This window comes from Ranitomeya variabilis, chromosome 1 (assembly GCF_051348905.1).
Source record: "Ranitomeya variabilis isolate aRanVar5 chromosome 1, aRanVar5.hap1, whole genome shotgun sequence".
NCBI lineage: Eukaryota > Metazoa > Chordata > Amphibia > Anura > Dendrobatidae > Ranitomeya > Ranitomeya variabilis.
This window is the reverse complement of record NC_135232.1, coordinates 643,724,031-643,750,852: the sequence shown is the minus strand read 5'-3', so window position 1 is coordinate 643,750,852 and position 26,822 is coordinate 643,724,031. Positions and strand designations below refer to the sequence as shown.

General features: G+C 43.1%; 1 protein-coding gene across 1 annotated transcript in view; it reads left to right on the top strand.

The window, feature by feature from the left end:
- STARD9 (StAR related lipid transfer domain containing 9) overlaps nucleotides 1-26,822 on the top strand; it is a 305,447-nt gene that overhangs the window by 89,627 nt on the left and 188,998 nt on the right. The window contains exon 3 of the mRNA XM_077261513.1: nucleotides 14,489-14,605. Within this exon, the coding sequence (XP_077117628.1) occupies nucleotides 14,489-14,605 (117 nt within the window). The remainder of the gene's footprint in view (nucleotides 1-14,488; nucleotides 14,606-26,822) is intronic.

The following is a 26,822-nucleotide window of genomic DNA, read 5'->3' as shown; positions in this document are numbered from 1 at the left end:
TGGTACAGCGGCTTAATATACATTTTTTGCAAAAAACGTATCAACCAAATACCCTTTTTTTCCATCTTTTTACTAGCACTTGCTGTCCACTGTGATTTTTTTGCAACAGAGTGGTTTTGGTTTTACTGTGCTTTTTTGTGTTTTCAAGCTTCCTGTTTATGTCTGTCCTGACTCTCTCTTGCCCTCCACACCAACAAAAGCTGGTTTTTTTTCTGTTTGCCCCTCACAGCTGCACTCTTTCTGCCCCCTCTACCCTTTCTGCCTTCTAGTTGTTGATATCACTTTACCCTCCCCCACTGCCACCTGTGATAGTGACAGGGGGCCCCCATCTTCTTCATGGCACTTGATGCCCGAAATCCTATCTTATTTCTGTGTGTGTATAAGGTGTGTACCCAAATCCTAATATGTGCACTATCTAGAGAAGTACAGTGTGTCTGCAATGCATTTATGTCAATAAGGCTACGTTCACATTTGCGGTCAGCGCCGCAGCGGCGCCGCATGCGTCATGCGCCCCTATATTTAACATGGGGGCGCATGGACATGCGTTGTGCTGCGTTTTGCGCCGCATGGCCGCAAGCGTTGGACGCAAGAAACGCATCAAGTTGCATTTTTTTTGCGTCCAACTTTCGGCCAAAAACGACGCATGCGGCGCAAAACGCAGCGTTTTAGCGTGCGTTTTGCCGCGTTTTTGTTTGCGTTGTGCGCTGCGGCGCCGACGCTGCGGCGCACAACGCAAATGTGAACGTAGCCTAAGTGACTGTGTGCATACATGTGACATTAAAAAGCGCCGCAACAAAACACATGTCCCTTTTAAAAAGATACCTGGCATTTTTATATGCAGAATGAACAATGAATATATTTATAATGTCATTTATCACAAAAATATAACAGTAAAAAAAAATGCCATCTCTCCAGTTTGCATTGGATGCTCTATAAGGCTACGTTCACATTTGCGGTCAGCGCCGCAGCGTCGCCGCATGCGTCATGCGCCCCTATATTTAACATGGGGGCGCATGGACATGCGTTGTGCTGCGTTTTGCGCCGCATGGCCGCAAGCGTTGGACGCAAGAAACGCTTCAAGTTGCATTTTTTTTGCGTCCAACTTTCGGCCAAAAAGGACGCATGCGGCGCAAAACGCAGCGTTTTAGCGTGCGTTTTGCCGCGTTTTTGTTTGCGTTGTGCGCTGCGGCGCCGACGCTGCGGCGCACAACGCAAATGTGAACGTAGCCTAACAGTGATCAAAAGGAAAGAATAGGAAAAATGTCCTATTGTTGCTGGGTACAGGCGGGCAGATCTTGGGGGGCGATAACAGCAATCACATGATCGGACAGCAGAAAATCCTGCCCTGATCATGTTCTCCGGGGTCTCGGGTAACCCTGGTAGCCAAGATCCTGGAGATTTTCCGACTCTGGGGGGCGCTACAGCCTTATCCCTGATTGCCATTTTAGAACGGCGATGAGGAAATAAGGAAACTTAGCTTAATGAGTGTCGGCGGTTGCTAAAGGTTTAAAGGGCCACTGTCACCCCCCTCCAGCCGTTATAAACTAAAAGAGCCACCTTGTGCAGCAGTAATGCTGCAGTCTAACAAGGTGGCTCTTTTAGTTTTAGGTTCAAGTACACCCCAAATAAAGCGTTTTTATACTTAGCCACAATTCCTGTCTCTAGCCAGGTAGGCGGGTCCTCACTCCCCAGCTTGAATCGCTCCTCTGCCGTCACTCCAATCTTCCTGCGCTTTCGGCGCCGCCCCCTCAGCGCTGTTATCGTTTCAAAACCGGCGCCTGCGCAATGTACTGCTGTGCTGCGCAGACGCAGTAAGCTCTGGCCGTCTGACGTCCCAGCCAGGCTTGCAGACTGCGCCTGCGCGGGCATTGCAGCCAGCCACCTTTGGAATCCCCGCCCGCACTGTGTTATGCATTATGCACAGTGCGGGGCGGGGATTCCAAAGATCTCATGCACATACATTGGTTTATTTTTTATCAGTATTTTGAGCTTTGCATGGTTTTTGGATGTAGAGCATGTCACTTTTTTCAGCGTTTTTTTAGGGTTTTTCACCCATTGAATTGAATGGAAAAAAATGCATGAAAAAACGCACCAAAAATGCAGTGGAACCTGCCAAGCACTCAGGTTTTGCTGCAGAAACTGATGTAAAATACCGATAGGCTGTGTGCACACGTTGCGGATTTCCTGCGGATCCGCAGCGTTTTTTCCGTGCAGAACCACTGCTGAACCGTAAGTGATTTACAATACAATGTAAATCAATGGGAAAATAAAAGTGCTGTGCTAATGGTGCGGAAAAATCCACAGGGAATCCGCAGGGGATTAAAAAAAGGACCATGTCAATTCTTTGTGCGTTTCTGCACCCATTCCATTATAGAAATGCGCAGGGCTAAAAATGCGTAAAATCTGCAAGAAAAACGCGCAGATTTTGACCTGCGTTTTCTGCCAAGAGATGCAGAATCCGCACAGAAAATTCCAGAGGCAAATCCGCAACATGTGCACATAGCCATAGTGTGACCATAGCCTTAAAGAAATGGATCTGTCAAAAATAGACAAAAATGGCGATGGAGAGAACCAATTAAATACAGTAATCAGGTCTTTGTTGTTTCCGTTAGTGTCCTTTTTTTTTTGCAGAAAACAATGTGCAGCATGTTGTACCTGTACTAGTGAATATGATGAAACTTACTGCTGAGCCTCCTAACACATACTACAACACAAAGGTGAACCTAGCCTGAGCATTGAAATGTAGAGTGGGCCCCTGGAGTCAGTTCCACTGGTGGGCCCTAGCCACCCCAGTCCGACACTGTATAGATATATATATATATATATATATATATATATATATACACACTCACTGGCCACTTTATTAGGTACACCTGTCCAACTTCTTGTTAACACTTAATTTCTAATCAGCCAATCACATGGCGGCAACTCAGTGCATTTAGGCATGTAGACATGGTCAAGACAATCTCCTGCAGTTCAAACCGAGCATCAGTATGGGGAAGAAAGGTGATTTGAGTGCCTTTGAACGTGGCATGGTTGTTGGTGCCAGAAGGGCTGGTCTGAGTATTTCAGAAACTGCTGATCTACTGAGATTTTCACGCACAACCATCTCTAGGGTTTACAGAGAATGGTCCGAAAAAGAAAAAAAATCCAGTGAGCGACAGTTCTGTGGGCGGAAATGCCTTGTTGATGCCAGAGGTCAGAGGAGAATGGGCAGACTGGTTCAAGCTGATAGAAAGGCAACAGTGACTCAAATCGCCACCCGTTACAACCAAGGTAGGCCTAAGAGCATCTCTGAACGCACAGTGCGTCGAACTTTGAGGCAGATGGGCTACAGCAGCAGAAGACCACACCGGGTACCACTCCTTTCAGCTAAGAACAGGAAACTGAGGCTACAATTTGTACAAGCTCATCGAAATTGGACAGTAGAAGATTGGAAAAACGTTGCTTGGTCTGATGAGTCTCGATTTCTGCTGCGACATTCGGATGGTAGGGTCAGAATTTGGCGTTAACAACATGAAAGCATGGATCCATCCTGCCTTGTATGGAGCATCTTTGGGATGTGCAGCCGACAAATCTGCGGCAACTGTGTGATGCCATCATGTCAATATGGACCAAAATCTCTGAGGAATGCTTCCAGCACCTTGTTGAATCTATGCCACGAAGAATTGAGGCAGTTCTGAAGGCAAAAGGGGTCCAACCCGTTACTAGCATGGTGTACCTAATAAAGTGGCCGGTGAGTGTGTGTGTATATATATATATATAGCTGAATGTGTGTATGTATGTATGTATGTATGTCCGGGATTGGCATCTGAACCGTTGCAGCTACAGCCACAAAATTTTGCACAGTCACACGTCTGGACCCCGAGAGCGTCATAGGCTATATTGTGAGGTGAAATTTTAACCCCGCGCTCTCCAATTCACCAAACAATTTTGCCCCTATCTACATAATGTGGAAAAATGAAAGGAAAAGTGTTGGAGGCAAATTAACAGCTGCCAGATGTGAACAAGGGGGACTTAAAGAATGAGAGCGATGGCGCCAAAGAGTATATACTGTACAGTTGCTAAGGTGGGGCCCCGACATGGGATAATCACCACACCACCATGGGGATATGAACACACACACAAAATACCACGTGCTCGAACACATATACCACCCTCAGCGCACATTTCACCACACATACACCAACCTCGCCACATAAAAGTTGAAACACAAAAGTCGCTGCTCAAAACTCGCCACGCGCAAAACTCTCCACATGCAAAACTCGCCACACATGCAAAACTCACCTCATGGAAAACTCGCCACACGCAAAACTTGCACACGCGGAAAAATTGCCACATGCACAAAAGTTGCAACACATGCAAAAGTTGCCTCACACAAAACTTGCACATACTCAAAAGGCACCACACATAAAACTCGCCACGCGCAAAACTCGCCATGCGCAAAACTTGCTGCACACAACTTGCTACACTAACCTGTCACATGCAACTCAACACACAAAAAGTTGCTACACGCATGTCGCCACACAAAACTCATCTCACAAAAGTCGCTACATGCATGTCTGTTGTGAATTTGGTTTCTGGGCTCCCCCGGTGGTTTCTGGTGGTACTGCACTTGTGTGCTTCATCTCCTCTGTTCACCTGTTTCCATCAGGATGTGGGAGTTTTCTATTTAACCTTGCTCCTCAGTCATTTCTATGCCGGCCAACAATGTTACCAGAAGCCTTTCTGTTGCATGTTCCTGCTCCTAGACTACTATCAGCTAAGTTGGACTTGTAGTCCTAAGTTTGTTTTGCATTTTTGTTCCAGTTCTCTGTGATTGATTATTTCTGAGGCTGGAAGCTCTTGTGAGCTGAAATTACTTTAAGACTCTAATATCAACTCATGACACCAGAGTGGCAATTTCAGCTCACAAGAGCTTCCAGCCTCAGAAATAATCAATCACAGAGAACTGGAACAAAAATGCAAAACAAACTTAGGACTACAAGTCCAACTTAGCTGATAGTAGTCTAGGAGCAGGAACATGCAACAGAAAGGCTTCTGGTAACATTGTTGGCCGGCATAGAAATGACTGAGGAGCAAGGCTAAATAGAAAACTCCCACATCCTGATGGAAACAGGTGAACAGAGGAGATGAAGCACACAAGTGCAGTACCACCAGAAACCACCGGGGGAGCCCAGAAACCAAATTCACAACAGTACCCCCCCCCTCAAGGAGGGGGCACCGAACCCTCACCAGAACCACCAGGGCGATCAGGATGAGCCCTATGAAAGGCACGGACCAAATCGGAGGCATGAACATCAGAGGCTGTCACCCAAGAGTTATCCTCCTGACCGTAGCCCTTCCACTTGACCAGATACTGAAGTCTCCGTCTGGAAACATGGGAGTCCAAGATCTTCTCGACAACGTACTCCAACTCACCCTCAACCAACACCGGAGCAGGAGGCTCAACGGAAGGCACAACCGGTACCTCATACCTGCGCAACAATGACCGATGGAAGACATTATGAATAGAAAAAGATGCAGGGAGGTCCAAACGAAAGGACACAGGGTTAAGAATCTCCAATATCTTGTACGGGCCGATGAACCGAGGCTTAAACTTAGGAGAAGAAACCTTCATAGGGACAAAACGAGAAGATAACCACACCAGCATCCACTCCAGGACAATCCGAAGACTCCACCTGACCGGAAGAGAAACGAGGATGAAACCCCGAATTACAGAAGAAAGGAGAAACCAAGGTGGCAGAACTAGCCCGATTATTGAGGACAAACTCCGCCAAGGGCAAAAAGGCAACCCAATCATCCTGATCCGCAGACACAAAACACCTCAAATAAGTCTCCAAGGTCTGATTAGTTCGCTCGGTCTGGCCATTAGTCTGAGGGTGGAAAGCAGACGAAAAAGACAAATCAATGCCCATCCTAGCACAGAACGCTCGCCAAAATCTAGACACGAATTGGGTTCCCCTGTCAGAAACGATATTTTCCGGAATACCATACAAGCGCACCACATTTTGAAAAAACAGAGGAACCAGCTCGGATGAAGAAGGCAATTTAGGCAAGGGAACCAAATGGACCATCTTAGAGAAACGGTCACACACCACCCAGATGACAGACATCTTCTGAGAAACAGGGAGATCAGAAATAAAATCCATGGAGATGTGAGTCCAAGGCCTCTTCGGAACAGGCAAGGATAACAACAATCCACTAGCCCGAGAACAACAAGGCTTGGCCCGAGCACAACAAACATCACAAGACTGCACAAAACCTCGCACATCTCGCGACAGGGAAGGCCACCAGAAGGACCTAGCCACCAAATCCCTGGTACCAAAGATTCCAGGATGACCTGCTAACGCAGAAGAATGGACCTCCGAGATGACTCTACTGGTCCAATCATCAGGAACAAACAATCTACCAGGCGGGCAACGATCAGGTCTATCCGCCTGAAACTCCTGCAAGACCCGTCGCAAATCTGGGGAAACAGCAGATAATATCACTCCATCCTTAAGGATACCTGTAGGTTCAGAATTACCAGGGGAATCAGGCTCAAAACTCCTAGAAAGGGCATCCGCCTTCACATTTTTAGAACCCGGTAGGTAAGAAACCACAAAATTAAACCGAGAGAAAAATAACGACCAGCGCGCCTGTCTAGGATTCAGGCGCCTGGCGGACTCAAGATAAATCAAATTCTTGTGGTCGGTCAATACCACCACCTGATGTCTAGCCCCCTCAAGCCAATGACGCCACTCCTCAAAAGCCCACTTCATAGCCAAGAGCTCCCGATTCCCAATATCATAATTTCGCTCAGCGGGCGAAAACTTACGAGAAAAGAACGCACAAGGTCTCATCACGGAGCAGTCGGAACTTTTCTGCGACAAAACCGCCCCAGCTCCGATTTCTGAAGCGTCGACCTCAACCTGAAAAGGAAGAGTAACATCAGGCTGACGCAATACAGGGGCGGAAGAAAAGCGGCGCTTAAGCTCCCGAAAGGCCTCCACAGCAGCAGGAGACCACTCAGCAACATCAGCACCCTTCTTAGTCAAATCAGTCAACGGTTTAGCGACATCAGAAAAACCAGTTATAAATCGACGATAAAAATTAGCAAAGCCCAAAAACTTCTGAAGGCTCTTAAGAGAAGAGGGTTGCGTCCAATCACAAATAGCCTGAACCTTGACAGGGTCCATCTCAATGGAAGAGGGGGAAAAAATGTACCCCAAAAACTAAATCTTTTGAACCCCAAAAACGCACTTAGAACCCTTTACACACAAGGAATTAGAGCGCAAAACCTGAAAAACCCTCCTGACCTGTTGGACATGAGTCCCAGTCATCCGAAAAAATCAAAATATCATCCAGATACACAATCAAAAATTTATCCAAATATTCACGGAAAATGTCATGCATAAAGGACTGAAAGACTGAAGGGGCATTTGAAAGACCAAAAGGCATTACTAAATACTCAAAATGGCCCTCAGGCGTATTAAATGCGGTTTTCCACTCATCCCCCTGCTTAATTCGCACTAAATTATACGCCCCACGAAGATCAATCTTAGAGAACCACTTGGCCCCCTTTATTCGAGCAAACAAATCGGTAAGCAGTGGCAAAGGATACTGATATTTAACCGTGATTTTATTCAAAAGCCGATAATCAATACACGGCCTCAAAGAGCCATCTTTTTTAGATACAAAGAAAAAAACGGCTCCTAAGGGAGATGACGAAGGACGAATATGTCCCTTTTCCAAGGACTCCCTAATATATTCCCGCATAGCAGCATGTTCAGGCACAGATAGATTAAATAAACGACCCTTTGGAAACTTACTGCCCGGAATCAGATCTATAGTACAATCGCACTCTCTGTGCGGAGGTAGTGAACCAATTTTAGGCTCCTCAAAAACGTCACGATAATCAGATAAAAATTCCGGAATCTCAGAGGGAATAGATGACGAAATGGAAACCAAAGGTACGTCCCCATGAGTCCCCTGACATCCCCAGCTTAACACAGACATTGCTTTCCAGTCGAGGACTGGGTTATGAGATTGCAGCCATGGCAATCCAAGCACCAACACATCATGTAGATTATACAACACAAGGAAGCGAATAATCTCCTGGTGATCCGGATTAATACGCATATTTACTTGTGTCCAGTATTGTGGTTTATTACTAGCCAATGGCGTGGAGTCAATACCCTTCAGAGGTATAGGAACTTCCAGAGGCTCTAAATCAAACCCACAGCGTGTGGCAAAGGACCAATCCATAAGACTCAAAGCGGCGCCAGAGTCGACATAGGCGTCCGCGGTAATAGACGATAAAGAGCAAATCAGGGTCACAGATAGAATAAACTTAGACTGTAAAGTGCCAATTGAAACAGACTTATCAACCTTCTTAGTACGTTTAGAGCATGCTGATATAACATGAGTTGAATCACCACAATAGAAGCATAACCCATTTTTTCGCCTAAAATTCTGTCGTTCGCTTCTGGACAGAATTCTATCACATTGCATAATCTCTGGCGCCTTCTCAGTAGACACTGCCAAATGGTGCACAGGTTTGCGCTCCCGCAAACGCCGATCAATCTGAATAGCCATTGTCATGGACTCATTCAGACCTGTAGGCACAGGGAACCCCACCATAACATCCTTAATGGCATCAGAGAGACCCTCTCTGAAATTCGCCGCCAGGGCGCACTCATTCCACTGAGTAAGCACAGACCACTTACGAAATTTTTGGCAGTATATTTCAGCCTCATCCTGCCCTTGAGACAGGGCCATTAAGGCTTTTTCAGCCTGAATCTCCAAATGAGGTTCCTCATAAAGCAACCCCAAAGCCAGGAAAAACGCATCCACATTGAGCAACGCAGGATCCCCTGGTGCCAAAGCAAATGCCCAGTCCTGAGGGTCGCCCCGGAGCAAGGAAATTACAATCCTGACGTGCTGTGCAGGATCTCCAGCGGAGCGAGATCTCAGAGACAAAAATAATTTACAATTATGTTTGAAATTCTGGAAGCGAGATCTATCCCCGGAGAAAAATTCAGGTAAAGGAATTCTAGGTTCAGATATAGGAGCATGAATAACAAAATCCTGTAAACTTTGAACCTTCACGGCGAGATTATCCAAACCTGTAGCTAAACTCTGCGGATCCATATTAATCAGGTGAAATCAGAACCATTCAAGGATTAGAAGGAGAGAGAGACGAAGGCTGCAGTAAGCAGAGATGCAAGTGAATCAACTAATGAGCAAACTCAGGAAAAAAAAAAAAAATTCTCTGCAGGGTTCTTTTCTCTCCTTTCTTCTGCCAATTATTTTAACCCTTGGCCGGCCAAACTGTCATGGTTCTCAATGGCAAGAGAACATAGTAAAGCATACAAAAAGGACTAGCTCTTGGAAGATGGGAACTCGAGCTGACTGTGAGCTAAACCTACCGCACAACTAACAGTGGCCGGGTAGCGTGCCTACGTTTTATCCCTAGACGCCCAGCGCCAGCCGGAGAACTGACTGACCCTAGCAGAGGAAAATACAGAACTGGCTTACCTCTAGAGAAATTTTCCCCAAAAGGCAGACAGTAGCCCCCACATATATTGTCGGTGATTTCAGAGGAAATTGACATACGAAGTATGAAGATAGGTTTAGCAAATTGAGGTCCGCTTACTAGATAGTAGGAAGACAGAAAAGGGAACTTCACAGTCAGCTGAAAACCCTTTCAAAACACCATCCTGAAATTACTTTAAGACTCTAATATCAACTCATGACACCAGAGTGGCAATTTCAGCTCACAAGAGCTTCCAGCCTCAGAAATAATCAATCACAGAGAACTGGAACAAAAATGCAAAACAAACTTAGGACTACAAGTCCAACTTAGCTGATAGTAGTCTAGGAGCAGGAACATGCAACAGAAAGGCTTCTGGTAACATTGTTGGCCGGCATAGAAATGACTGAGGAGCAAGGTTAAATAGAAAACTCCCACATCCTGATGGAAACAGGTGAACAGAGGAGATGAAGCACACAAGTGCAGTACCACCAGAAACCACCGGGGGAGCCCAGAAACCAAATTCACAACACATGTCGCCACACGCAACTCAACACACACAACTTGACACACGAAACTCGCCCTAAAACACACACATGTCTGGTATTATCCTTCAAAAATAAAAATCTGATTAATAAGCTGACAAACTACAAGAGCAACAAATGTACCATATAGGAATCCGGCAGCTGTCAGTCACATGACCAGTCTATTATGTGTATGTGTGAGCTAATATATACTGCCAGGGGGTGGGCTTACTGTTGGCTGGGGATTTATCAGGCTGCCAATTTAGCTTACAAATACTGAGGTAAAAATACTGACCAAATATCGTGTGAACGAGGTCTAATACAGGAGGAGATGACATACAGATATATACTATATACTGGAGGAGATGACACACAGGTATATACTATTTACAGGGGAGATGACACAGGTATATACTATATGCAGGAGAGATGACACACAGGTATATACTATATAGAGGAGGAGATGACATACAGGTACATACTACATACAGCAGGAGATGACATACAGGTATATACTACATACAGAAGGAGATGACACACGGGTATATATATACAGGAGCAGATTACCTACAGGTATATAGTATATACAGGAGGAGATGACATACAGGTATATGCTATGTATAGGAGGAGATGACATACAGGCATATACTATATACAGGAGGAGATGACACACAGATATATACTATATATAGGTGATATGACACACAGGTATATACTATATACAGGAGGAGATTACATACAGGTATATACTATATATAGGTGGAGATGACATACAGGTATATACTATATACATGGGAGATGACACACAGCAGGTATATACTATATACAGGGGAGATGACATACAGGTATATACTATATTGCAATATTGCCTTGCGCAGGCGTGTACTCCGGAGGACAGAGAATGAACTTCAATCCAATATTGCAGCCAGCATGCAGCCAGCGGGTAAGGAAAGGGTGAATCAAACACCCAAAACCCCCCCCATATGACCCAAAACCGGTCCCGCCAAATTTAGGTGACAGGTTCCCTTTAAGTAGAGAATGGGTCTGTGCCCTCTCTGGCATGCAGAAGTTCTGGCTTTTGAGTTCACCCTGATGTAAAATCTGATCAGAATGACTGTCTGCCATCTTCAGTCCTAAACATTGTCGTAAATCACTTTTCATGTAAGCTTATAGATTACTTCACTTCCCTCTGTCTTGACTAGAGGGAGCATGGTCTATGGTTCGCGAATGTGGGGAACCAGCCTGAGTCATAGTTTCCAAACCAGTGATGGGTCAGACCAGGAGACTTTGATATCACATGCACATTTAGTGGTAAAACATCTGATATTATAGACGTATTTGTTATCAATCACTTACATAATGCACATATTGATATTGCACCATTATATGGCTCGTTAATGACAGTGGCATCCATCAACCATAGACTACCAAGTTAAAAAAAAAAAAAATTATTGCAGCAGAATAACATAACATTGACGTATTCCAGACACGCAAAAGTCAAAAAGGGCTCCATTAGGTTGATTGGGGGTCTATTCGTAAGTTTTACTCATGTTATGGGTACTTTTCCTGCACCTGCCACAAACACATTGCAATCTAAATGTGAAGGCACCCTTAGTTATCGGCAAAACCTGCCAAAGTAACATTGGTCTAGTTTAATGCCAGATGCAATAACTTTTTCATTTTAGACTGGTGAACGTGTTCATGAGATCAAATTATACGAGGGTCTATGGTAGTAAACCACAACTATAGGAGAGCACTGCTTGGAGGCAGAGTGCATAAATGTCTGTTTTTCTCATATGACTGTAATAAAGTGAACAAAGAAGTTATGTAATGGAAACATCTGGATCTGATTAAAGTCTACAAGCACCCAGCAAGTGTTGGTGAGGCTGCAGGTCTACATTGCAAATTTCCATTGCAAATTGGAGACTTAAATTATGTGGAAATATTACTGTTTTTTTGTTTTGTTTTAAAGAACACCTGCTGTAGTGCAATATCAAGACCTTAAATCTGTATTATTGTGGCTTCTAAAAGTTAAGTATTCTAATCACAACCTTTCACCCCATTTTTCATGTGGAACTGGACACTCGATTAAGTAGTGGCTGCAGAGCAGAATAAAACTTTAATTTTTTACCTAATGAGTTAAGTTTAGTTAAAAATGGGTGGTATTATACACTTTTCACCCTGGGGTGTACTTCTTTTTCCTGTGTAAGTTGCTGTCTGATAACACCCAGTTGATTTAACTCATTAGGTGCCAATTCTTCTAATCTCTCTGCAATGAGTCTTATTTTTTGTTTTAAATTCTGTGGAAGCATGGTTGAAAAGCAATGTCTGATTTTCATTTATTAATTTTCATAGATCTTTTATTTATTATTACTTTTGTCAAATTCAATTTAGTTCTGTGACCATTGTGGATTTTTCTGTCATTAAACGAGGGGTACCAACAAATTTGACCACTTGTGTATTATACTAAAGTTGACTGAACCCGTTGAGATTGACTGGGTTGGTCGGCTGTCTAGTGTATGTGGGTCTCTTGACTTTTCTTCAACAGATAATATCCTGGGAGAAAAGGACCCTATACGTTGGATTTCCAATGCCTAATACTTTGGTCCTCTGGGATATTAGTCTCCACCTGTGGAGTCTGGTATCCGCTTTCTTATAGAGAGCACAGGGGCGCTCGGCTAAACCAAGCTTTTCTGTATATGGAGGAGTCAGGGGAGAGAGGTTTTGGCCAAATGATTATTTGGTTAACGGCAATCTATTGTTTGTAGGGAGCTTAAATTACTGTAAAATGAAAAGTTCTGTACATCTTTAAATATTATTTTAAATTTTCATCTGTTCTAAAGCAAACTTGACATGTGATTAATTGTGCCCGGACCATGGGCAGCAAATATCAGACATTGGATCCATCATTTCAACCAGGTATGTTTTTATTATGAAACATTTCAGAGTAAAACATATGCTCTGAAATGACAAAAGTAGTCTTGGAATGATACCTTTATTGGCTAACCAGAAAAAAATATATTTACAAGCTCTGAGAGCACAGGGGCTCCTTCAGGCAGGTTTACAAATGAATTAAAAAGACAAGTGCACAACATTTAACAGATATTGCAACAGGATATTTGTTCATGACATGGAAGGGGTCATGCCTCCTAAAGATAAGCCAGGAAAATCAAATTAGGGTTTTTGAAATGGAGAGGTTGTGGGAATGTTCCCTTAGTTATCTAGAGTCCATCTAGTAGAGGTGTGAATTGAGTCCATGTAGTGAGTCATAAATCCAGGTGTTTAATTCAGTCCAAAGAATTGAATATTAGTGATTATTGAGGGAACATGCTTGGATAAGGTGTTATTTTTTTTGAGCTTGCCGAAGACACTCGGTTAGCACCCAAGAATAATATGTTTGAGTCTCCGCAGCTGCATGTCTTGCGACTGTTCGACAGCCACATCACATGCAGGGAACATATTTTTGAGCACGCCAAAGATACTCGGTTAGACACCTTATCCTAGTATATTCGCTCATCACTATCATCCTTATCAGTTTGAATTCCCACATTATTCTCTCTCTCTGTCGTCCTTTAAAATTACCTTTTTAGTATTTAAGACTTTTAAATCTCTCATACAGTGTCCAGGTCCAGAGACCTGTTTTCCCACATGTGTCCAGTTCATTCCTGAGTGTGTGTGTATATTCAGTCTCATTTGTAGTTTCACCTGGTTTGGGAAAACCTGTCTGAAGAAGGAGCCCCAGTGCTCTGAAAATGTTCTGGTTAGTCAGTAAAGGTATCATTCTAAGAATACTTTTGTCATTTTTGGGCATAAAAATATTTACATTGATTTTTCTGGCTACACGGTACCAGAATATTTTATTGTACATCAGTGTAAAACATAGATTTTAACACCAGCCAGGGACTACACCGCACAGGAGACTAGTCCAAAGGGCCCATTTCCTGTGGATTTCCCCCACCCTGCTCCACTTGAGTGACAGAACTCTTCTACATATGTGTATATAGGGAAAAACCCAAAACTCAACAAGGGGTATGGGCGAGGAGCGGTGGCATTTCAGAGTAAAACATTCTAAAAGTCTTCAAACAGAGGCTGCACAGACCTCTTTCTGAGATGGTTTAGTGAATCCTGCACTGAGCAGGGGGTTGGACACAATGACGCTGGAGGTTCCTTCCAACTATTAAGTCTATGATTCCTGGCTGAAATGATGCAACTATTGTCTGATACTAAATGTGCTACATATGGTTTCCTTTTAGATCTGTACGTTGTATCAGTGAGTGGAATCATTCTGTAAGCCCCTAAAGGCCTAATAAAAATTCTCATATCTTTTGGTTAGAACTTTTTTCTATTTAAATGTAGAATGACTATTCAAGACTGAGCTGCTTTGAAAAACAGAAAGATTACCCAAAGTGCATTTTATTGACCTAATAGTTTGGGTTTTCCTTCCCAGTTCGACTATAAACCAGAAACTTGTGGGGACACGAGAGAGCGATTACTTGAGTTCGGCTTTGATTACTGCTACTGGTCAGTTGATCCAGAAGATCCAAAATATGCATCTCAGGAAGTGGTAAGTCATTGGTTTAATTGCTGTAATTGTCAAAGGAGTACACATTTTGAAGGCTGCCTTCACACATTGTGGGAAGTTAGCTTTTTTTTTTTCTTTTGTAGCCGATTTCAGAAAAAAGTCCAAAAAGAAAAAGCAGAGCTTATGAATGCAGCCTTAGGCCAGGTTCACACTGTGTTAACAGCAGCCTGTTCAAAACATGCGTTAACGGGCTGCTGTTAACGCAAGTGCCGGTATGTCTGCGCGCTAGCGCAGATAGAGCATCTGCTAGCTCTATCTGCGCTAGCAGTGACGGACCCTGAAACGCTGCAGCCCGTGCCCCAGGGTCCATCACTCAATGACGGCACATCGCTAGCGCACGCCCATTGTGGGCGTGCGCTAGCGATGCGTCCGCCATAGGACTTAGTGGCGGCGTTAGCAGACTGTTTGGGTGCATGGCAGAGCTCGGAAGAGAAGGAGGCCGTTTGACTTTTCAATGCAAAATTGACTGGAATTGAGATGGGACACCATGTTGCGTTTGGAGAGCCCCTGATGTGCTTAAACAGTGGAAACCCCCAATTCTAACTGAAACCCTAACCCAAACACACAGCTAACCCTAATCCCAACCACACCCCTAACCCGAACACACCCCTAACCCTAATCCCAACCCTAACCACACCCCAAAGCCTAATCCCAATCATAATCTAACCACACCCCTAACCCTGACACACCCCTAACCCTAATCCCAACCGTAAATGTAATCCAAACCCTAACCCTAGCCCCAATCCTGCCCCAACCCTATCCCTAAACATAACCCTAGCCCTAACCCTAATGGGAAAATGGAAATAAATGCATTTTTTTAAAATTTGTAATTTTTCCCTAACTAAGGGGGTGATGAAGGGGGGTTTGATTTACTATTTATAGCGGGTTTTCTAGTGGATTTTTATGATTGGCAGCCATCGCACACTAAAAGATGCTTTTTATTGCAAAAAATATTTTTTGCGTTACCACATTTTGAGAGCTATAATTTTTCCATATTTTGGTCCACAGAGTCATATGAAGTCTTTTTGCAGGACGAGTTGATGTTTTTATTGGTAACATTGTCGGGCACGTGACATTTTTTTTATCGCTTTTTATTCCGATTTTTGTGAGGCAGAATGACCAAAAACCAGCTATTCATAAATTTCTTTTTTTTTTTTTTTTTGGGGGGGGGGGGGGGGGGGGGGCTTTATACTGTTCCGTGATTGGTAAAATGGATGAAGCCATTTTATTCTTGGGGTCAGTACGATTGCAGCGATACCTCATTTATATATATTTTTGTTTTGGCGCTTTTATACGATAAAAACTATTTTATAGAAAAAATAATTTTTTTTGCATCGCTTTATTCTGAGGACTATAACTTCTTTATTTTTTCGCTTTTGATGCTGTATGGTGGCTCGTTTTTTGCGGGACAAGATGACGTTTTCAGCGGTACCATTGTTATTTATATCCGTCTTTTTGATCGCGTGTTATTCCACTTTTTGTTCGGCGGTATGATAATAAAACATTGTTTTTTGCCTCGTTTTTTTTTTTTTATGGTGTTCACTGAAGGGGTTAACTAGTGGGACAGTTTTAAAGGTCGGGTCGTTACGGATGCAGCTATACTAAGTATGTGTACTTTTATTGTTTTTTTTTTATTTAGATAAAGAAATGTATTTATGGGAACAAATATATATATATATATATATATATATATATATATATATATATATATATATATATATATTATATTACAGTGTGTATATGTATGTATATATGTGTGTATATGTATATATATATATATATATATATATATATATATATTACAAAAGCAGGCAGCACTCCATGTTCTTTTAAGACAATCTGCAGGTCTTTATTGAGCCCACATCTCCATGCAACGTTTCGGCTCTAACTGAGCCTTTCTCAAGCAACAAACAGACCTTTTTTCAACATATATATAGAGGGACATAACCCTATCATCCCCTAAGTGCAGCCAATCAGTGAACTTCATAGGTTTACAGACAATTGCATTACATCATAAAGTGTATAAGTGCCAGTAGTGTACTATTAAAACTCCATAGGACCACTCCTTAATACAGTGACCATCCACTTATTCATTTAGCATACCTTTGGAGAGACATATTATTCATGGAGGAGGCAGCATGTTGTCGGCGTACCAGAACAGCTACTGCGCATGTCCCAGTGCTTCTCTATGAATCATAATCACGTGCTAGGTAAAAGGCCAATACGGACCGCTGATTTCAGTAAGGCGTCTAGCGCCTGCGCAGTAGCGCTCAAAGTCTCCATCTTGGTAATGGAATCAGATGCCTTCATGGCTTACTGCGCATGCGCCGTAGCGCCGATAGTTGCGATGTTATTAAAGATCACAGAATGACCTGTATCGCTTTATTGTAGCCACAGTGTACCTAATATAATGCCACCAAACGCCATTTTATTAGTGGCAAATACGTTTTAGTAAAGGCTTCAATGTTATGTTTACATCTTAGACTATTGGTGGCAATCTGTATATGCCTCAAAAATTGTTCAATATTTATTTATAAATAAAGCTCATGGTGTAACCCGTTTTTCCATTTTAAAGTTCACTAAGACAGCTCAACTGCTTATATGCCATATAGACTAATATACACTGTGCCTAATCCTACTTTGAGTTACCAGAGAGTGTCTTAATTCAGATCCTCGCCTTTTTTTTTCTATTATCTATTATTATTATTATTGTTATTAATATATATATATATATACTAGATGGTGGCCCGATTCTAACGCATCGGGTATTCTAGAATATGCATGTCCACGTAGTATATTGCCCAGCCAAGTAGTATATTGCCCAGCCATGTAGTTTATTGCCCAGCGACGTAGTATATTGCCCAGCGACGTAGTATATTGCCCAGCGACGTAGTATATTGCCCAGCGACGTAGTATATTGCCCAGCGACGTAGTATATTGTTCAGCGCCGTAGTATATTGCCCAATTACATAGTATATTGCCCAGCGACGTAGTATACAGCACAGAGCCATGTAGTATATTGCACAGCGAAGTAGTATACAGCACAGAGCCACGTAGTATATTGGCCAGTCACGTAGTATATTGCCCAGCCACGTTTGTCACAGGTTAAAAAATAAACACATACTCACCTTTCCAAGGGCCCCTTGTAGTCCACGGCAGCTTCCAGTCCCAGGGTTGGTCTGAGCGCAGGACCTGTGATGACGTCGAGGTCACATGACCGTGTAGCGGTCACATGACCGTGTAGCGGTCACATGACCGTGTAGCGGTCACATGACCGTGACGTCACGTCAGGTCCTTTCCGCGCAGGCCTTGTGATGACGTCGCGGTCACATGACCGTGACGTCATGGCAGGTCCTTCTGCCATACCATCTTTGCCACCGCAACCTGCAACGGAAGATGGCGGGCAGCGCGAGCGGCTCAGCGGACTACAGAGGGTGAGTATAGCAGGTTTTTTTTTTTTTATTTATTATTTTTAACATTACATTTTGTACTATTGATGCCGCATAGGCAGCGTAAGTAGTACAAAGTGGGGGACACACAGGGTTAATAGCGGCGGTAACGGAGTGCGTTACCCGCGGCATAACGCGGTCCGTTACCGCCGGCATTAACCCTGTGTGAGCGGTGACCGGAGGGGTGTATGCGGGCGCCGGGCAGTGAGTGCGGGGAGTAAGGAGCGGGCATTTTTTTCCGGACTGTGCGCGTCGCTGATTGGTCGCGGCAGCCATGACAGGCAGCTGGCGAGACCAATCAGCGAACAAATAACCGCGACAGACAGACAGACAGAAGGACAGACGGGAGTACCCTTAGACAATTATATAGTAGATATATATAATTTTTTGTTTAGGAATTATTTTTTTTTACACTTCTGAATATTTTTTTTTTTACACTATAGCATTGCCCCGGGGGGAACATCATGTTATAGTGTAAGATCGCTGATCTGACACTTTGCAATGCACGATGTCAGATTAGCGATCTGGCGCTGGTAAGCCACCTCCCTGCAGGACCCGGATGCAGCCCCGCGGCCATTTTGGATCCGGGGCCTGCAGGGAGGAGACGCTCGGTACAACGCAATCACATCGCGTTGTACCGAGGTTCTCAGGGAAGCCTGCAGTGAGCCCCCCTCCCTGCGCAATGCTCCCCTATGCCCCAGAAGCACTGCAATCATGTTTGATCGCAGTAATTCGGGGGTTAATGTGCCAGGAGCGGTCCGTGACTGATCCTGGCACATAGTGCCGGATGTCAGCTGCGATAGTCATCTGACACCCGGCTGCGATCGGCTGTGCTCCCCCCGTGAGCGCAGCCGATCGCTATGATGTACTATCCCGTCGGTGGGCATACGGGCCCACCCCACCTCGACGAGATAGTACATCACATGTCAGAAAGGGGTTAAACGGTACAAGTTCCTTTTAGCAGTGCAGAGGTCAACCTGCTCAGATGAGAGCTCCTGGAAGCTTTTCTTCAGTAAGGCTCAGCTGTTCGCTGTTAACCACTCCCATCTCCTATATAATCTGGCTCCTGGCTAGCACTCTGACAATGAGGTAGCTTTTGCTGCACGGCTAGAGGTTGTTGGTGGTTATTATTAGAGAAGGCGTTTGGTGGATTTATCTGTGACTGTTGCTAGGTTTTCAGTGTGTGATAATTCCCTTTCTTCTCTTACTTTGGTTTAACCCCATCCTCCACTCCCCGATGTTTACCTCTGTTGCTGGTGTGTATATTTGCATGATTGGTATTTTCCTTTATCCCTGTACATATTACCTTGTTAGTCTGGTTGGTGTATTACTGTACGCTACTACTCCTGGGTGGGGGAAGGGTACACACTGAGGGCGGATTCAGGAGCTAAGGCAAGGTACAGTTGTGGCCAAAAGTATTGACACCCCTGCAATTCTGTCAGATAATACTGTTTCTTCCTGAATATGATTGCAAACACAAATTCTTTGGTATTATTAGCTTGATTTAATTTGTCTTAAATAAAAAAACACAAAAAGAATTGTCCTAAAGCCAAATTGGATATAATTCCACACCAAACATAAAAAAGGGGGTGGACAAAAGTATTGGCACTGTTCGAAAAATCATGTGATGCTTAACAGCACCTGTAACTTACCTGTGGCACCTAACAGGTGTTGGCAATAACTAAATCACACTTGCAGCCAGTTGACATGGATTAAAGTTGACTCAACCTCTGTCCCTGTCTCCTTGTGTGTACCACATTGAGCATGGAGTAAAGAAAGAAGACCAAAGAACAGTCTGAGGACTTGAGAAACCAAATTGTGAGGAAGCATGAGCAATCTCAAGGCTACAAGTCCATCTCCAAAGACCTGAATGTTCCTGTGTCTACCGTGCGCAGTGTCATCAAGAAGTTTAAAGCCCATGGCACTGTGGCTAACCTCCCTAGATGTGGATGGAAAAGAAAAATTGACAAGAGATTTAAACGCAAGATAGTGCGGATGTTGGATAAAGAACCTTGACTAACATCCAAACAAGTTCAAGCTGACCTGCAGTCCGAGGTTACAACAGTGTCAACCCGTACTATCCGTCGGCGTCTGAATGAAAAGGGACTGTATGGTAGGAGACCCAGGAAGACCCCACTTCTTCCCCCGAGACATAAAAAAAGCCAGGCTGGAGTTTGCCAAAACTTACCTGAAAAAGCCTAAAACGTTTTGGAAGAATGTTCACTGGTCAGATGAGACAAAAGTAGAGCTTTTTGGGCAAAGGCATCAACATAGAGTTTACAGGAGAAAAAAAGAGGCATTCAAAGAAAAGAACACGGTCCTTACAGTCAAACATGGCAGAGGTTCCCTGATGTTTTGGGGTTGCTTTGCTGCCTCTGGCACTGGACTGCTTGACCGTGTGCATGGCATTATGAAGTCTGAAGACTACCAACAAATTTTGCAGCATAATGTAGGGCCCAGTGTGAGAAAGCTGGGTCTCCCTCAGAGGTCATGGCTCTTCCAGCAGGACAATGACCCAAAACACACTTCAAAAAGCACTAGAAAATGGTTTGAGAGAAAGCACTGGAGACTTCTAAGGTGGCCAGCAATGAGTCCAGACCTGAATCCCATAGAACACCCGTGGAGAGATCTAAAAATGGCAGTTTGGAGAAGGCACCCTTCAAATATCAGGGACCTGGAGCAGTTTGCCAAAGAAGAATGGTCTAAAATTCCAGCAGAGCATTGTAAGAATCTCATTGATGGTTACCGGAAGCGGTTGGTCGCAGTTATTTTGGGTAAAGGTTGTGCAACCAAGTATTAGGCTGAGGGTGCCAATACTTTTGTCTGGCCCATTTTTTGGAGTTTTGTGTGAAATGATCAATGTTTTGCTTTTTGCTTCATTCTCTTTTGTGTTTTTTCATTTAAGACAAATTAAATGAAGATAATAATACCAAAGAATTTGTGATTGCAATCATTTTCAGGAAGAAACTAAGCATTATCTGACAGAATTGCAGGGGTGTCAATACTTTTGGCCACAACGGTATGTGGCCCCGTTATCTTCACTATCAGACATAATCCAGGAAACAGGGCGAGCTAGGGTGCCCCTAGCATTAGAGAGAGGGAAGGAGCCCCGGGTCCCAGGACACCCGGCAACAGAGTCGTGACAATATTCTTATCAGAAATTTCTGAATGTTTTCGAAGTTATTGAAAAATGTCACAAAAGTACGGTACATTAAAAGGTAGAATACATCAGTAACCTGGATGTTCACAATGTGTCATACAATAATACTGATTACTCTCTCAAAAGATGCACTCTACCTCCTCCATTAAGCTGTGTGAGAGCTTGTTTTTCGAAGAAAAAAAATGAAAGAAAGTTCTCCAGCGATGAAGAAAAAAAAACAGTCCCAATAAAGGGATAAAAACAGCTTTTTATTTAAACCATTTAAAATTGTAAATAACCAGTGTGGGTAACTGTACAGATAATGCACATATATAAAAAAAACCTACAGTACAAACCAAAAGTTTGGACACACCTGAACATTTAAAGATTTTTCTGTATTTTCATGACTATGAAAATTGTACATTCACACTGAAGTCATCAAAACTATGAATTAACACATGTGGAATTATATACTTAACAAAAAAGTGTGGAAAAACTGAAAATATGTCTTATATTCTAGGTTCTTCAAAGTAGCCACCTTTTGCTTTGATGACTGCTTTGCACACTCTTGGCATTCTCTTGATGAGCTTCAAGAGGTAGTCACCGGGAATGGTCTTCCAACAATCTTGAAAGAGTTCCCAGAGATGCTTAGCGCTTGGTGGCCCTTTTCCCTTCACTCTGCGGTCCACCTCACCCCAAACTATCTCGATTGGGTTCTGGTCTGATGACTGTGGAGGCCAGGTCATCTGGCGTCGCTCCCCATCACTCTCCTTCTTAGTCAAACAGCCCTTACACAGCCTGGAGGTGTGTTTGGGGTCATTGTCCTGTTGAAAAATAAATGATGGTCCAACTAAACGCCAACCGGATGGAATAGCATGCCGCTGCAAGATGCTGTGGTAGCCATGTTGGTTTAGTATGCCTTCAGTTTTGAATTAATCCCCAACAGTGTCACCAGCAAAGCACCCCCACACCATCACACCTGCTCCTCCATGCTTCACGGAGCGTCGCACAAAGACACGGTGGTTGGAACCAAAGATCTAAAATTTGGACTTATCAGACCAAAGCACAGATTTCCACTGGTCTAATGTCCATTCCTTGTGTTCTTTAGCCCAAACGAGTCTCTTCTGCTTGTTGCCTGTCCTTAGCAGTGGTTTTCTAGCAGCTATTTTACCATGAAGGCCTGCTGTACAAAGTCTCCTCTTAACAGTTGTAGAGATGTGTCTGCTGCTAGAACTCTGTGTGGCATTGACCTGGTCTCTAATCTGAGCTGCTCTTAACCTGCGATTTCTGAGGCTGTAGACTCGGATAAACTTATCCTCAGAAGCAGAGGTGACTCTTGGTCTTCCTTTCCTGGGGCAGTCCTCATGTGAGCCAGTTTCTTTGTAGCACTTGATGGTTTTTGCCACTGCACTTGGGGACACTTTCAAAGTTTTCCCAATTTTTTGGACTGACTGACCTTCATTTCTTAAAGTAATGATGGCCACTCGTTTTTCTTTTCTTAGCTGCTTTTTTCTTGCCATAATACAAATTCTAACAGTCTATTCAGTAGGACTATCAGCTGTGTATCCACCGGACTTCTGTACAACACAACTGATGGTCCCAACCCCATTTATAAGGCAAGAAATCCTACTTATTAAACCTGACAGGGCACACCTGAGAAGTGAAAACCATTCCCGGTGACTACTTCTTGAAGCTCATCAAGAGAATGCCAAGAGAGTGCAAAGCAGTCATCAAAGCAAAAGGTGGCTACTTTGAAGAACCTAGAATATAAGACATAATTTCAGTTGTTTCACACTTTTTTGTTAAGTATATAATTCCACATGTGTTAATTCGTAGTTTTGATGCCTTCAGTGTGAATGTACAATTTTAATAGTCATGAAAATACAGAAAAATCTTTAAATGAGAAGATGTGTCCAAACTTTTGGTCTGTACTGTACGCTTATCGCTGAAACGTTTTTTTCTTTATCGATTGGAGAACTTTCCTTCATATTTTTTGTCTTCATCGACTGAGTCTGAGACTGCTCCGAGTGGATGATATTCATGAACAAGGTGCAAGGCATTTTGGTGAGCTGACTTTTCCTATTTCCCTTTTGCATTTTCATCTTGTTTTTTTTTATTTCAGTAACTTTTATTTGGCGAAATTTTACAATATCCGGGTAGGGGAATAGGTTATATGTGACAATATAACATGAGTTGAAATTCAACATATAATATTATTTGAGTATGACGAAAAATACCATATAAGCTATATGAAACTATGTGAAGGATAATAATACAACATTAGACAGAATAGTGGGGAAAAGAGGAAAGGGAAAAAGGGAAGAAAAAGGGGGGGAGGGGAGGAGGTGAACTTTGATACGGTAGGACAAAGGGGAAATTAAGGATAAAACAATCTTGTTTTTTTTTTTAAGCCAAGATCTTCTATTTTTATTTATACCAATTTTGGGTTAATATGACATTTTGACTGCTTTTTTTTTTTTGCATTCTTTAATGGGGAAAGTGTGACAAGAAAAATTACAATTGTGACGTTCAATATCTTCATTTTTCCTTTTATATTTTAAGAGATCAGACTTTCTTGGACACAACGATTCCAAATTTTCAATTTTTTTTTAAAAAAACACTGCCTTGTTTGTAGCATCCTCAGCTTTTGAGCCGGCTTCATACTTTCGTTAGTGACCTTTAAAAAATGTTCCTGTTAATGAGTTAACCAAAAAGGCTGCTTTGTTGCAGTGGAATCTACATTAGAAGGGATATGCAAATGAGTCTGCAAGTATTCTGGGTTTGACCAGGGACTTCCACTCCCTCCTGAGCCAAACTCTGCTCTTCTGAAGATGATTGATTGACAGTTATCACTGCAGCAAAACTAGCTGTGAGTGAACTTACACTGAGGATGGAGCTGGGAGCCAAGGATAAGGCACTTCCAAATTCTTTTGTATACCACTTTTAAACTGGATTTCTCTGCAACAGAAGCCACATTTTTGTTTAATAATTGTATAGATTCATCGTTGTACTTATGACCTGCATACATGAAATTGGTTTTGGGTGGATAGAATGAGTTGATTTCCATTTTTTTTTTTTTTTTAATTTTTCTTTCTAAATGCCCAATTACAGTATATACTCGAGTATAAGTCGACCCTAGTATAAGCCGAGGCACCTAATTTTGCCATGAAAAACTGGGAAAACTTATTGACTCGAGTATAAGCTGGGTATGCATTGTCCCTTCATCCCTATCCTGGCATGCATGGCTCCCTGTCCTTGTATGCATGGCTCCCTGTCCTTGTATGCATGGCTCCCTGTCCTTGTATGCATGGCTCCCTGTCCTTGTATGCATGGCTCCCTGTCCTTGTATGCATGGCTTCCCATCCCTGTCCTTGTATGCATGGCTCCCCCGTCCCTGTCCTTGTATGCATGGCTCCTTATCTCCTATCCTTGTATGTATGGTTCCTATAAAAAAAAAAAACAAAAAACAAAAAAAAAAAAAACACCGCCTACTTAGTTATAGGAAAAAGTTTGGGCACCCCTATTAATCTTAAGCTTAATGTTTTATAAAAATTGTTTTTTTTGCAACAGCTATTTCAGTTTCATATATCTAATAACTGTTGGACACAGTAATGTTTCTGCCTTGAAATTAGGTTTATTGTACTAACAGAAAATGTGCAATCTGCATTCAAACAAAATTTGACAGGTGCATAAGTATGGGCACCTCACCAGAAAAGTGACATTAATATTTAGTAGATCCTCCTTTTGCAAAAATAACAGCCTCTAGTCGCTTCCTGTAGCTTTTAATGAGTTCCTGGATCCTGGATGAAGGTATTTTTGACCATTCCTCTTTACAAAACAATTCCAGTTTAGTTAAGTTTGATGGTCGCCGAGCATGGACAGCCCTCTTCATATTATCCCACAGATGTTCAATGATATTCAGGTCTGGGGACTGGTATGGCCATTCCAGAACAGTGTAATTGTTCCTTTGCATGAATGCCTGAGTAGATTTGGAGCGGTGTTTTGGATCATTGTCTTGCTGAAAGATCCATCCCCTGGGTAACTTCAACTTTGTCACTGAATCATGAACATTATTGTCAAGAATCTGCTGATACTGAGAGGAATCCATGCGTCCCTCAACTTTAACAAGATTCCCGGTGCCGGCATTGGCCACACAGCCCCAAAGCATGATGGAACCTCCACCAAATTTTACTGTGGGTAGCAAGTGTTTTTCTTGGAATGCTGTGTTTTTTTGCCGCCATGCATAACGCCTTTTTGTATGACCAAACAACTCAATCTTTGTTTCATCAGTCCACAGGACCTTCTTCCAAAAAGAAATTGGCTTCTCCGCTTTTGCATAACTCAGCCGACTCTGTTTGTGGCGTGCTTTCGCATCACTCTCCCATACAGCTTCTCCTTGTGCAAAGTGCGTTGTATAGTTGACCTATGCACAGTGACACCATCTGCAGCAAGTTGATGCTGCAGCTCTCTGGACGTGGTCTGAGGATTGTCCTTGACTGATCTCACCATTCTTCTTCTCTGCCTTTCTGATGTTTTTCTTGGCCTGCCACTTCTGGCCTTAACAAGAACTGTACCTGTGTCCTTCCATTTCCTTACTATGTTCCTCACAGTGGAAATTGACAGGTTAAATCTCTGAGACAGCTTTTTGTATCCTTCCCATGAACAACTATGTTGAATAATCTTTGTTTTCAGATCATTTGACAGCTGTTTTGAGGAGCCCATGATGCCACTCTTCAGAGGAGATTCAAACAGGAGAACAACTTGCAAGTGGCCACTTTAAGTAGCTTTTCTCATGATTGCATACACCTGGCTATGAAGTTCAAAGCTCAATGAGGTTGCAAAACCAAAAAAACTGCTTTAGTAAGTCAGTAAAAAGTAGGTAGGAGTATTTAAAACAAGAAAATGATAAAGGTGCCCATACTTATGCACCTGTCAAATTTTGTTTGAATGCAGATTGCACATTTTCTGTTAGTACAATAATCCTGATTTCAAGGCAGAAACATTACTGTGTCCAACAGTTATTAGATATATGAAACCGAAATAGCTGTTGCAAAAAAACCCATTTTTATAAAACATTAAGCTTAAGATTAATAGGGGTGCCCAAACTTTTTCATATAACTGTACCTTCCCTGCGCTCCCTCGCTGCATCTCGTTCCGGCGACAGCAGCTCTTCCGGACGAGCGATCACGTTTCCCCACTCATTAAAGTAATGAATATTCACGCCACGCCTATGGGAGTGAAGAGGGGTGAATATTCATTACCTTAATGAGTGCGGGACACGTGATCGCTCGGCCGGGAGACTGGCACCGGAAGAAGATGCAGCGAAGAAGGGAGTGTAGGATGTGTGCTGGAAGCTGGCGGCTGTAAGGCTGCCTTCACACTAGCAGTATTTGGTCAGTATTTTACATCAGTATTTGTAAGCCAAAACCAGGAGTGGGTGATAAATACAGAAGTGGTGCTTATGTTTCTGTTATACTTTTCCTCTCATTGTTCCACTCCTGGTTTTGGCTTACAAATACTGATGTAAAATACTGACCAAATACTGCTAGTGTGACAGCAGCCTAACTGTGCGCGCTATAAGAGAAATGAATAAACAGTGCCAGCGCAGTGA